Source organism: Dufourea novaeangliae, unplaced genomic scaffold (genome assembly GCF_001272555.1).
Source record: "Dufourea novaeangliae isolate 0120121106 unplaced genomic scaffold, ASM127255v1 scaffold262, whole genome shotgun sequence".
In the NCBI taxonomy this organism is placed as follows: Eukaryota; Metazoa; Arthropoda; class Insecta; order Hymenoptera; family Halictidae; genus Dufourea; species Dufourea novaeangliae.
The window spans coordinates 319,251-332,960 of NW_015374137.1; the positions used below are offsets into that span (position 1 = coordinate 319,251).

General features: G+C 34.2%; 1 protein-coding gene across 1 annotated transcript in view; it reads right to left on the minus strand.

The window, feature by feature from the left end:
- Positions 1 to 13,451, minus strand: part of LOC107191264 (putative uncharacterized protein DDB_G0271606) — a 28,666-nt gene extending 15,215 nt beyond the window's left edge. Inside the window, exons 1-2 of the mRNA XM_015580254.1 lie at positions 13,193 to 13,451; positions 1,537 to 1,788 (exon numbers count right to left, since the gene is read on the minus strand). Of these exons, the coding sequence (XP_015435740.1) occupies positions 1,537 to 1,788; positions 13,193 to 13,309 (369 nt within the window). The 5' untranslated portion in view covers positions 13,310 to 13,451. The remainder of the gene's footprint in view (positions 1 to 1,536; positions 1,789 to 13,192) is intronic.
- Positions 13,452 to 13,710: the final 259 nt, after the last annotated feature.

Below are 13,710 nucleotides of genomic sequence, written 5' to 3' on the forward strand. Positions count from 1 at the left end.
TCTGAACGATGCCAGCAGTGAATGTATTTTCTTTTTTGCTTCAATGATTTGGATTCCAAGGAAAGTACACAGTTCTGCTCGCGCATCTTTTTTTTATTATCAGTATAAGGTATTAGGTGAAATATGCGCAAGTAATTAAATGTCATGTAAAAAGATATAAGTTTTAATGTTTGTTTGTAACACAATGGTAAGACATATTTACTGACGACGAGTCAAAATAGAAATTGTGCAATGATATTCCTAAATATGTATCTACCATAATCAACTTTGTTTTTTTCGATAACAGCCGAATCGTGTAAAGTCGAATTGTCGATAAAGCAACTTCAGCACTCCGAATCTAGCTTTCCGGCTTTATGAATGAACAAATTCACGATAAATTATGGTTAATCTTCAGTAAGTAGTTCGTTATGTACTGCTGATAACATTGAGGAGAATATTTAAATGTGTGCCACAAAGATCCATTAAGAGGCGTGAGAAAGGATTCCTTATTACTATCTCATTATAAACTGTATGTTTCGAGGCTACCATTAAAATTCATAGTCAAATCGATTCAGATACATTTGTAATATCGTTTCTATTTAATTTTCGAAATTACAAACAATACGAATTATCAGAAGATTTATTTAATTCTGAACCACGTCGAACAGCTGTTTCTGAATTTCTTTCCGTAGCACAGGAAAAGATATCCTACTTTCTTGTTTAGCTTTCACTTCCATTTCTAAATGTACTTTTTACTTGCGCCTCTGTTCTGTTTACTTCCAATGGTGCGCTTGCTTAAGCAAAATATCGATTCTGTATACATAAGAGAAGAAATACTAAATCTATCTGATAATTTTCTAATGATGGTTTAATAAATTACAAAGCTACTAGATACTGGTACATTATCTGGACACCGTTGCTAAGAAAAAGCATTCTGCCTTGTAAAGGAAATGAATCGAATGAACAATTATGAATGTTTACAGGATTGTTCATGATTTTGAGAATCGTCGATTATGTAACCAACTACTTACGGACGTTTTACACTCAGAGCTTTAACGATTTTCAACCTTTTCGACTGCACAGAGAGAATTGGTTTCTTCCTTCAGCATGTTAGCGTTAATCATATTAGCGCCCTTACCACAGCGTTTCTGTTCCTCACTTTCAACTATAAAGTCAAGGAGCCCGATTCGACTGGAAATAATCTTCGAGAGGCGATCGATTGACAATAGTTTCGCCGGCGAGTCTTTTACAATTGGTTGAATTTGAGGTGAAACTTTAGAAATCTCGAAAGCTGGTATCGCGACAAGCAAGTGAAACGTCTTAAAACATCGTTTATGGCGGCATTACAGTCCTTTTATGTACAATATTGCGTATAGGAGAAGCCATTTTAAACTGATACATGTATGACTGATATAATACGTATATTTTTTACTTATAAACGAAAATAAAATCAGGATATTAAATGTTACTCTAACACATTTAAAAATTATGTTCTAGTTCGTATATATATATATATATATAAAATGAAAAAATTTCTCATAAATATTATGTACTTACCTGAATGAGTGCTTCTGGTTGCAAATGCTTTAAGAATTCACCTTGTTGATAAGTAACAGAAGGTTGTTGCTGTTGTTGTTGAAGCTGCAGTTCTGCTTGCATCGCGGCAATCGATTCGGGAGTACAAGACGCGCGAGCTTGGACCCAGGAGGAGGCTAGGATGAAGCTTCCAAGGACGACGGACATCGTCACCAAAGTGACAGCCGCGATCCTTGCGATTTGTACTGCCGTACTTTTCGGCCTCATATACGCCTAGAAATCACATTAAATTTGATTTCAAAAAACAGTCCATTGAAATCACTTTTTCCATGTAACAAATATCAAAGATAGGTACATAAAGAGAGTATACCACCCTGAGGCGTCTAAAACTAGATAAAGTTTGGGAATTTGTTTCATAGGTAAATTATTAAATGAAAAGTTTCATGTTTTTAGAGGATATAAATGTTGTTTCCAGCTTTATTCTTCAATTAAAATGAAAATGTTACAAAACGACAGAGTTATTTGCAAAGTCCGACACCTCTTTTGCTAAAACATCGATTCATGGAGCTATCAGATCTTTTCTTGTGAGAAACAGAAAATTGCCTTGAAGTACAATAATATCTCCGTTTCATTCGGTCCGCGAGGCCTTTCTGCATGATACGTCCCGTCCCCGAGCTATCCCTGTAACATCGCCAGGAGTTTGAATTTTGCAGAATCATTTTGACAAAATATTCCATTCACCTCTGTAAATTTGAAGAAAATTTTTAAAATTCGATTTTTTAAAACCGTTAGTGTGGTGTACCATGACAACCATCAAGTTTTTACTTTGATCGGCGTGCGTGTTAACTTTCGCATTTGTAATTTTGGTATTCGCAATTATACCGCGTTTGTAATTTCCCCACTCCCCCTTATAACTTTAATAACAAGTTGCATTAAAACGAAGTATGGACACAGTAGGTAAAAGTATGGATTGTTTCAATGCAGAATACTTTTATTTCGTACATCTAGGAACAGTGAGCTAAATAACTACATAATTAACCGATGTGTTCCTTCAGTATTCTTGTCGTTCCCATTTTATCTCAATCAAAAGTGCGTTTTATGATTTTATCGGCAGCCGCGATCGTTGGTCGCAGCGAAGAAAGGAACGGTTAAATCAGACTTCCGCGATGATCTCACTACGTAGAAATAAATAGGTAGCATAAAAACTACATTTACATCAAGGTTCTTTAATGGATTCCTGCTTACGACCGGTAGATTTGCCTTTCATTCCCCTATACGTTCCTTATTGTCAGTGTTATTCTCCATCCATATATATTTCCATCTGCCAGAATGTATTTCTACACTAACCCTCGCAATACCAAGCCTTTCTTTGCTTTGTTTTGAATATATGTATATGAGAATAAAGGGTTTAAAATAAAGTATTCCATTAAGATTGAAAAAAATTAGATTATGAAATTTAATGCCGTCAAGATGATTTCTAATTTAACTGAAGGAAATTAATCTAACAATAAATTCAGTAGCATTTAGTTTATGTTGATCTAGTGAAACAATACAAGAATTTTTATGGAATATTTTTGTGTAACACTGCTTTTTTATACTTCTGTATTGTACGTATATGATATTAGATAATGTTGTACACCAAGAGTGGATTATAAATTGGTTTCCTACGTAAGCTACAGTATAAACACCAAATTCGGTATCAAACTGATGATTTTAAAAGTAGGTACATATTTCAAATTATTTTAATTGATCTCTCTATGCAGAAATCTTTAATAATATGCGATGGCTTAGAAATAAGACGGACGCGAAATAAGAATTAGACATTCATTTCATATGGCTGCATTTTGAAATTCTAGATGTTTTTAATAGTTCAGCAATTCCTATTAAGGTCTACTTTGATGGCGTGCTATTTGTTATCATATTAATAACGTCTGAAGAAATTTGAAGCGTAGTATATATATATATACATATATATATAAAATGGGTTTTGATATACGCTTTTATACATTAACTAAAACTAAACCATTACAATTACGTTCACATTTTACAGACTACCCTATAGATTGAATTGCGAAGGCGTAATTTCATATTATATAGATGCTATATAATGATGCACACCCACACATACAGTGGATGAATGTAACAATGAATCAGGTGCAAAAATCATTACGGGATAATGTAGTCGATGCAGAGTGTGCACCCAGAATGCAATCACATAAATGTGTAGAACTTCATGCTGGCTATCCATCCGAGTCGAGGTCATTTGTCGTTTCACGCTCTCCTTTCGCATAGAATCGCAGTATTCCCACTTCGCGGAATGAAGCTAATTGCGGGAAAAAGTGAAAAATGCAATTAGAGAACCTTACCGATTCCCTGTGTACGCGTCTCTTTACGCGCAGATGAATACACAACCATTTATGGTATATTCAAAACGTGCAAAATCTTTCAATAGCGGTAATATAGAAATATAAAATAATACTGGTATTTTAGTATTGTAATACTAGTATTCTTGTATTATACCTATTCTTCCACTTGTTCCACTGAATTAGTAAATATCGTGCAAAAGTATCGATGGATTTTCTGTAGATGATAAGATCGTCACGGTTTTGTGGAAACAATAAACAGTTATATGATAAATGATAATATTGATAACATATTATATGTCGATGTCAATGTATCATAGAAACTGACGCGATTCTGTGTGTTTCATCGTTTAAGGTACAATCGGAGTTGAACTACTAAAAAAAAATTAAGAAATGAATGGTATGAACGTTAGGAACACCACAGATAACATTGTGATCTGTTTAGAAAAACTGTTATGTCAATCCCACTCTGTAGTAAGCTGTAAATTTACCAACATAAGGGAATTAAATAAATTCAGTGAATAGTAATATTCCAAAAAAATGTGTTTATTAGAAAAATATTTTCTATTGAAAATTCATATGTTGTCAACATTATATACTTCATCAAATTATTAATAAATTATAATTAAATTTATCATTAGTCTACTGTTTCAGAACAAAATCCACCAAAACTTTTGCACTGATCCAATAACATTAATTCCACGTTCTTTCATGGGGGTCCGTCCAGTATTTACAGTTTATATTTGCCAATATTATTTAATTAGATTGGTCGGAACGTTCCATTGTTTCTTATTTATGTTTTAATGACAGAATGCAGAATTTTCATGTGAAAGGCATCGACAAACTAGCAGAAAGTTGAAGTATGCTTACATAATGCAATAACTAGATTGCAGATATTATGCAATTGAAACATACCTACACGATTCATTAAAATTTATTGTAGCAAGAGGTTTCATGCTGGTTTCATTTAATCTAAAACCTGATACAATGCCTGACAGACTCAGCGAAAACTCGTCACTTCAGTTTCTATACAGAAATTACTCCATAAAATTCTATCTTTCCACAAACATCCGCAATTTAATAACCATGATATTCGTGATTGTTACTTTTCGTTGGTTTCTTGCTTAAATTGATATGTGGTAACACAAAAGTCAAACAATACATTCGAAAAACGATGAAGCTTTCCATTAGACTTAAAAAGTACAGATAATTCAGTGAAACTTCGTATGCACACTATTTAAATGAAAATATGAAATGTCATTAAGCCCCAAAGTCCTACTACTAAGAGTATCTAATACTAGAGTGTTAAAACACTTATGGAATTAAAGTAAATGGTAGAAATATAAACCATGGAGTCTGTTTTGCGATATTTTCACACATGATAAAATTAATATAAAAAAAGGAAAAACTTGTTTGCGATAACTGTTGAAATTTTTCCGTTAGTTTCGGATTCAGACATGAGAATTACGAGGATAACATTACATATCTTTGACCCGACGCTAATTGTTTGTGCAAAATCATTTAAATCAACGTAAAAGTAAACGCGTAACATAATACGCACCTCCATTGCCAGCCGGGAGGCGGAAATAAGTACAATAAAGTAAGTCTCGATAACTGTACCTTGACACTATTATTTCACACCTCGAACTCGCGCCGTTGCTGGAGGACCTTGAGAATCGCAAAAATTTGAGTCCACTGGCAATGCGTATTTGATCTCGTGTACTTTATAAATATTATGTGACGACGACGATCAAATAGATATTGATAATATCGAGGTACTAATTATACTGGTCGACACTAAAGTCAACGACTAATTTACATCCCATCAAGATGTTCTAATCAATTTAATATCATCCGGTTTTTCAGTGTCGTTTTACCGGTAACAGGTAAACACATATGGGTCAATCCACACCAAATCGATCACTTTTTGCACTCGATGTGGGGGATTTTGTTCAAAATGAAACATGTTGTAGTCCAGGTGAAATTAGAGGGGAGGGGGTTGGTTTAAGTCATCATTTCGTTGGTAATAAATTTTTTTCGGTATTTTTGTGCGTTTTTGATTTTTCACAACAGACTCCCCACCAAAAAATTACAAAAAATTCTCACTTACGTGTCCTAGTAAGCACTATCTATCAGATTTTTTATAGAATTTTTGCGTACCATTACATAGGGAAAATAGACGAAAAACCGGTGATCCGAATTTTTCCTGTTATGTACTACCTCCTGATCGAGAGAGGGGGTTGAGTAATTTTTTGTTTTATAAGATATTGAATGGTATATTATACATAGATCCAAATCGATGTAAGGGCACTTTGACCCCCTTATCCTGTTATATCCTTTACAAGAAAGGCATACGTCAAGATTCTCAATTTAAGACACCATAAAATTGCACTAATATAATAGAAATGTTTGAAAAAAAAGAATGCTCCCGAAAAACTGTTCCGATCCACGTGACTCGTACAATTACTTTATCGTCATTTGTAATTTTATGAATAATCAGGAAGAAGAAACTCGCGCGGATAACGACAAATCAACGTGCCAATTACCATAAAGATAAAATCACTGTGCATATTGTGTATCGACACGCGAGTAAAGCCTAGCATACCAATTAAAGGCAAATTACTAAATTCCAAGGCGTTGCCGACTCTTCCTTGTACGGCTCAGCACGTGAATGTCTATTTTTTTCGAAAATTAAAGCAATATTGCAACAATTTGACGAGGATTTACAAGAATTAGTATTACACTATAAGCACACTGTAATCTGTTCACATTTAAAGCGCCTTCTTTCACGATGATCAACAATAAATGTGTGAGAAATCATATATGTATGTACACCAGGTCTGTAAATTTAAATTTTTCCTCCATCGGAAAAAAGGAGGCAGTCAGGTTAGCAGCGTTTCGGTATTACGAATACTGCTGCCAATTGATAAATTAATGAAAAAGGGTAAACGTTTGTGACAGAGACTGCACGTATTCGTAATGACCTCGATGTGGATGGACGACTCTAAGGTGAGAGGCCTCGAGGAAATAGTAGGCCATCCAAGACTGGCTTTATACTGCTCGATCTGCCAGACAAAAGTAAACAGGCACTGTTGCCAGGCACTGCAAACGGAAGAATTATTATACACATACATATATGCATGTATTATATGTATATGGTACATATGTACCGCGTGACAATATTTTTAAACGTGTCCTCTTCTACATGGTCTGACTCATCTGTCGTTTCAGTATTACGTACACACTCAGGTGGCTCTTATTTTCAACTTTCGAATTTTTTTTGCGCCGTCCCCTGAAATAGGTCTAAGTAATAAAAAAATAATCCGTATGAAGTTTGAGTTCGATCGGATAAAGGGAAAAGGGAGCCCCTTAAACATTTAAATGTTTACATAAACGCACACAGAGTCGTTTTATTCGATTATCGTATAAGTTATTGATATTATCAGAGAACATGTCAGATAGAAGTTTTAGGTCTAGACAAGAAGCATCTTTTCTGTTCTACTACTTTTTTTCGTGCGACAAACTGTTTAAAAAAAAAATAAAACATCCTGGAAGAAATTGTAAAAATCGTTATGAAACTTGAAAATTGAAATATGTCTTGATCATTTTTTATCAATAAAGACTAAAAAAGTATGTAAAAGTTAATAAATTCTAGGGTCTCGACCCTTAAAGTCGCGTCTCAGCCAATAAAAAAAATACGTATCCCTCATTTTTGACTGCTTAACAGACATACGAAATTTTATCAAAATCGGAGGGGGACACTTCCGTGCCTTCCCTTGTCAGTACACATTGTAACTGCCGCAGTCTAAATTGATAAACATTGAGCAAGTTTTGACAATTACTCGAGTTAAGTTGTAAACAAATTCTCTATATGCAAGACATATGAAGAACATGTGAAATATATTTTTGAAATCCTTTAATAATTAAACATATTTCTGTCAAACTCCCATTTTTTAAATTCATTTCTTCAGAATATGCTTTTACTTACACTTTGCCAGTTTAGTCACTACTAATACTGTTCGAAATATTTACCTTTAGAAAATACATTCTCTCATCAAACAATCTACGAGGACTAATTGAAATTGGAGAGGTTGCTAGGAGCTGGTTGAGTTGATGTAATAGTCGTGAAGACTGACGTCAAACTAATGAACCCAAAATATTTTCTAACGCGCAATACTGTTCGTAAACAAAGTTCAAAAACACATATTTCGCAAAATGCTTGGTTAAAGGAGGCTAAAAGAATTGAAAATTGTCCTACGAAGTTTGAAATTTATAACAAAATACATGAAACAGTTTCCCATGACACATTGCGACATCGAATGTACTTTGCTGATTGTGAGTAATTTCCTAAACTCTTATAAAACTATTATTGAAATAATGGATATGTGTATGTATATTGCAAAAATGTAGTGTTACACAATACTGCAGGAAATTCATGTTTCAATTACTTGCCATTTAAATGATGGTACGATAGTCACATTATGAAATGATTACTATCTACGCTTTGTGTATTCGCAACTTCAATGCACAGTCGCCTATACGCAGACCAGGCATTAAAGTTTCCCGATATGTTTGATATGACCAGCTGCGATTGTAGGTAGGTACTACGTAAATACAATTTTTTTTTTATTATCAATTTTGATTACAATTGATTCATTAAATGAATCGAAAATATTTTCAATTTTGAAAATACTATCGATAATAACGCATTAAAAAATTTTCTTTATTACCTGGAATAGTTAACGTTGTATTACTCATTGATAAGTTGAGATTTTTAGATTCTACAAAACTTAAACAACTAAACATGAAATTTCCAGGAAATTTCACTGTCGCGATGTAACGATGTGATAGACTTGACCAGTAAGGCGTAATATGAAGAGTTGTAAACCCTATTCAAGTCTAATAATACGATCCTACTTACGACAGTTCGACTGAAACAAAACGATGTTTAAATTCCGCCTGGTGAAATTTATCAGCAGTGTAATGTATTCGTTAACCAGTATTTGTCGCCAGGGCAATAATTTCAAAACTAAAGAAAAATGTTGAATATGATTGTAAGAGATGAGATAAGTTAAAACAACAAGTCCAAGTAGAAATTTGGAATGATTCATCGTGAAATTTAGTAATAAAATATTATTTTTAAACCGTAGTTTACATAACATCAGATGTTTGAATCACTTTGAACTGCAGAATCGCTTAACAGATGCGGTTTGAACGATCGGTCACCAAACAAATTTTTCAGTACTTCAAAGACCTTTTATCTTTCTTAGTTCTTTATGTAACTATTCTGAAGCAAACACTGACGCCATGACGAATGTTTCTTTTGTCGGGAGAGGAAGTCTTGAACGGTCTACTTATATAATTTTTAAGAAAGAATAATCAAAGGGCTACTAAATGGTCACAATGGAACTGTTTAGTATCGGCGAATGATCGCATTCGCAAACGTACATAGAAAGTTTCCGGTTTTAATGCAACAAAAGAATGAAAAAAGCGTGGCTGACGTTGAAAATGAAACCGCGTCGTGCATGATTTTTCAGGACGCTCGGCGTCACGCTCAAAACATATGAAAGTTCGATTAATCAGGGAAACAGAATGAAATAACACGCTTCAAATAAATTGACTTCACATCTTCTGAAATAAAAATTAATCAAAATTCGAATGATACTTTATGAAATTTTTAATTACATTAGGTATAATTAAATATTAAAAAAATGTCAGTTGTCTGTATTCAGTTGTTCAGTTTATTCTAAAACATTAATCTTAAACTAATTCCCATAGAGTTTTCCTATTTTTGTAGCAGAACAATTTCCTCGGCCTCTTCTTGAGAAGCTAGTTCTCGATGACGATGCATTTGTGTCTATTTGATACGAAGAGCATACGAACAACGGAGTTGTACGGTAAATATAAATTACCAGTACTGTCATTTACGTCCACTAAATACACCCCATTTCTCCTAGAGATTTCCGATCACAACAGTATTTTTGAACATAATTAAACGTTAAGTTACAGTCTCATCTTGCAGCGCATGTTACCTTCGCTGTCGTTACAAAATCCCCATACAGAAGACACAACAAATTTTTATTACTACATTATTAAATCATTTTATTTCACACTTTCACAAATAGAACTTAATTATTAGCAAAGAACAACATCTTTTGGAAGGTAAACCTTTAAAACACGCATAACAACATTTACGAAATCGACGTTTTAAAATTGTTCATTCAATTTATAAAATGTTTGAAGTATTCTGTTGTTGAAACATGATTGAAATTCATTATCTTTAATCTACATATGAGGAATTACTGAAATGCACGATGTAAAATACAATAAGGTTACTTTTCCCGTCAAGCTGCCTGAATTCTTCAATTTTTAGTAACCAGTTTTAATCGATCAAGCAGATAAACAAGCACCGTGTGAGAGCATGCCTTGTACAATTAAACTTGTCCACAAACTTTCACGGAACTGCGTCGCACGGATATCCGCGCTCTTTATAAAAGCGCCTCGAACAACGCTCGCAATTCGAAGCGATTCAAATCTAATAATATTTTACCATGGATAAAATTTATTGTTTCCGCTGAACAAAGAAAAAATATCTCGAATCCCATGCTCTCTGGTGATATAGAAAATGTTTCTGACCACTGCAACTCATTGGGATAATTTTATCTGTATTTTTAAGCTTAGGAACTTGACATTAACGCGAAAAGAAAGACGCAACTTGTTTTTGCGAACATAATTCGAAAATCCGTATTATTATAAGTTAATGGATTCAATACCATATGTCTGTTTTAATTGTATGGCGCTCATGACTTTTTCGTATTGTAAACTTATTATGGAAAAACAATCTCGATTCTAATTTTATATTATACTTTGCAGGAATGACATTACGAATTTATAGCTATATTCTTGAAAACTGTTTTTATGATATGAGCGCCATACCTATACCTGTGACCCTCCGCAGTCATTATTATTTCCATCCCGAGTAAAACTTTGCAATGTTACCACACCAAGTGGCAATAAACATTTGGAAATACACGGGAAAAAAAACAAATTTTACACAAATTAAAAATCACACTATAATCTGTAAAGCAACAACAATACGATTTACATTTCGTAATGCCGACTCTACCCTAAGAGTGTTTCCTAGTGCTAGGTATTTATATTTTCCTATTGCTCTTTGTTCCTTGCATTTTATAATTATTACCGGCAATTATTCAGGATATTTTGCACCAACAACTTCGATAGTTGTTTTTGCTGACAGATGACCAGTTTCAAACTGTATGCACGACAACGAATCTTCGTGACACTTTAACGGCAAAAACGTTCTCGCACAAGCAAAATGAATAAAGATGTTTAAAGGAAAAACTTTGCCAAAAGAACATTTTAATGAACAGTTCGGTTAATTATTGAGGTACATATTCATCTTCGCTATGTCGCAATACCATTGTTTGAACGATCGCTATCGATGCTTAAACAACTCTATATTCCAGAGTCACCGACCGTGTCGAATCGTTTTTAAACTGTAAATTCAACCGCATGCTCGCTTCAAGGGAAACTGTCAGACGATTGGGGGAGTTCGAAAGTTTCATTACATATTCGTTTTAGAATGAAATTCAGGAGCGATTTCTTCGGCAAACCTAAATGAAACGTTCTGCGTTCAGATTTCTGATAGCAATATAGGGAGCGAGGTATAATTCGATGTAAAGGAGGAAACTACGTTAGTCTTATCATAATTACATAAACAACCTCTACGTAAGTAGCTTTTACATCAGTAACTAGAAATTGCAGGATTAAGTACTGTATATTCTGACAGAACGTCAGAATTTTAATCATTTTCACGTGCAAAAGTAAATGGGACATTATTATTGGAAGGCAATCTGATCAATTCCTATTACCCATTTTTGTTTAATTACTCAATTGTAGTTTTCTTTGACAGATTTACTTACGTATTTTACATTTTATAATAGTGCACATAAAGATAAATTTTGAAGAACTATGCTTACAGCATAGATTACGGTTCTTTATGCAAATATAAACTTTATACATTATTTTATAGGAACTAGAATCAAATACAAATTTGTTTAATCTACCCACGATTGTAATAAATTTCTGATAACACGAAAATCCCATTAAAGATTATTAAACTTTTTAATATAGATAGTGAATTTTATACAATTGTGTATGCTATAAATGCATAAAATCGATAGTCTATTTATAATATTAATTTTCGTCATGTTTTACTTCGTTCTTTTGGATAGTTTGCCTTTCGGAAATGCCATGAAAATGTTCCCAGGCATTTTGAGTAACGATTTTGTAAATAAAAAATTGATTAATTGTATTAAAGAGGTATTGTGATCTAGAGTGGCAGTTTTCAAGATTTTTTGAGATTCTTGTGCAAAGAAACCATAAGACTTTTTAGTATCGGCTTTTCTGCACGCATATTTATTTATATTTTAAAACTTTCATTATATTTGTCAAACGCAAATTAAAATCGACTGAATTAAGAATCGTTGAATACAGTCCCTTAACAAAATTGTTCTATTAGTTGACACGATTCCGGCCATTCTGCTTGTACGAAACGAAAAGACAAATAAGATTCTTGATCAGTATGAGCGTAGCTGTGGTGTGAAACGGAATGAAAGAAATATCGAGAATTTAAAAAGTGGCGGCAGTTTGATGTTTGAGTATCGATTACCTCGATTTTTTTGTCGAGTTTCGTGAATTAAAAAGGATAATCTTTTTGTGATAATTCTGGTTCACACGAAAATGGCATATCTGCCGAATGTAGATGTACACCAAAAATGAAGCCAGTCAGCTAATCAGAACTTGAGAAATGATGTCAGCTATTTCAAATAATACGTCGGACAAAAATTCTTCTGCAGACATACTTTTAGAAAGTGCAACGAAAGAAAATCGATTTTTTGAAAGATCCAGACTTGAATAGTCCCATAATGCCATAAAATGGGCAGCAAATATAATGTACCTATAGATTACACAACTGTTAAACCTAATTTTTATAAATGTCCAAGCAAGTTCGGTGTATCATTTGAATCTAACTTGCAAGTTTGGAATTATTTCACGAAACAAGGATTCTGCGTTTGATATAGTACGCACAAAAACTTAAAAAACCGATCGTGGACGAAGGTATATAAGACTACCATCAGACCCGATAAAAGTTTCCAGGGAACTTCTTTCTTTTACTCAGAAACGAAAAGAAAAAAAAAACATTCCTTTGCCTGATTAGGACCACGAGAACACAGATTTCTCGTAGTCCGCGCTAACGGGAGTTTCTCGTTCGAAGAGATCTGAATGCTTACCGGCGGTGGTTCGGCGGAGGAGTAAACCTCGCTGGGCGCGTAATTGCTATGAGGCTGCGGCATCTTCTCTGAGACGACGGCGACGGTGGCCAAGGAATCCGGCTGTTCCTTTTCCATCTTCCCTGAACTCCCTAATTCTCAGCAGTGGAAGATCGTATCAGCTGGTCTTCTGTTCTCGTTTGTTCGTATGTACGATGGCTCCTCCGTGATGAAAAATCCTGTATCGATCGACGGGAACACTCGATGTCGATCGCTTGGCGAATCGACGAACAGTGAGCGGCCGGCACCATCTGACACCGCAAGCCATAGTGTTACCCCCACCGCCTATCAAAGCTGCAACACCGCACGCCGTCGACTGGCCCCTTCCGTTTGTATTCGTGGGCGAGACCGAAATGTGGTGTGTGTCTGTGTGTGTGTGTTATATATATAGGGTGGTCCACGCAACTTGCACACCTTAAATAACTTCTAAAGTATGCATTGTACGAAAACATATTTTTTATACAAAAGTTTCATGGTTT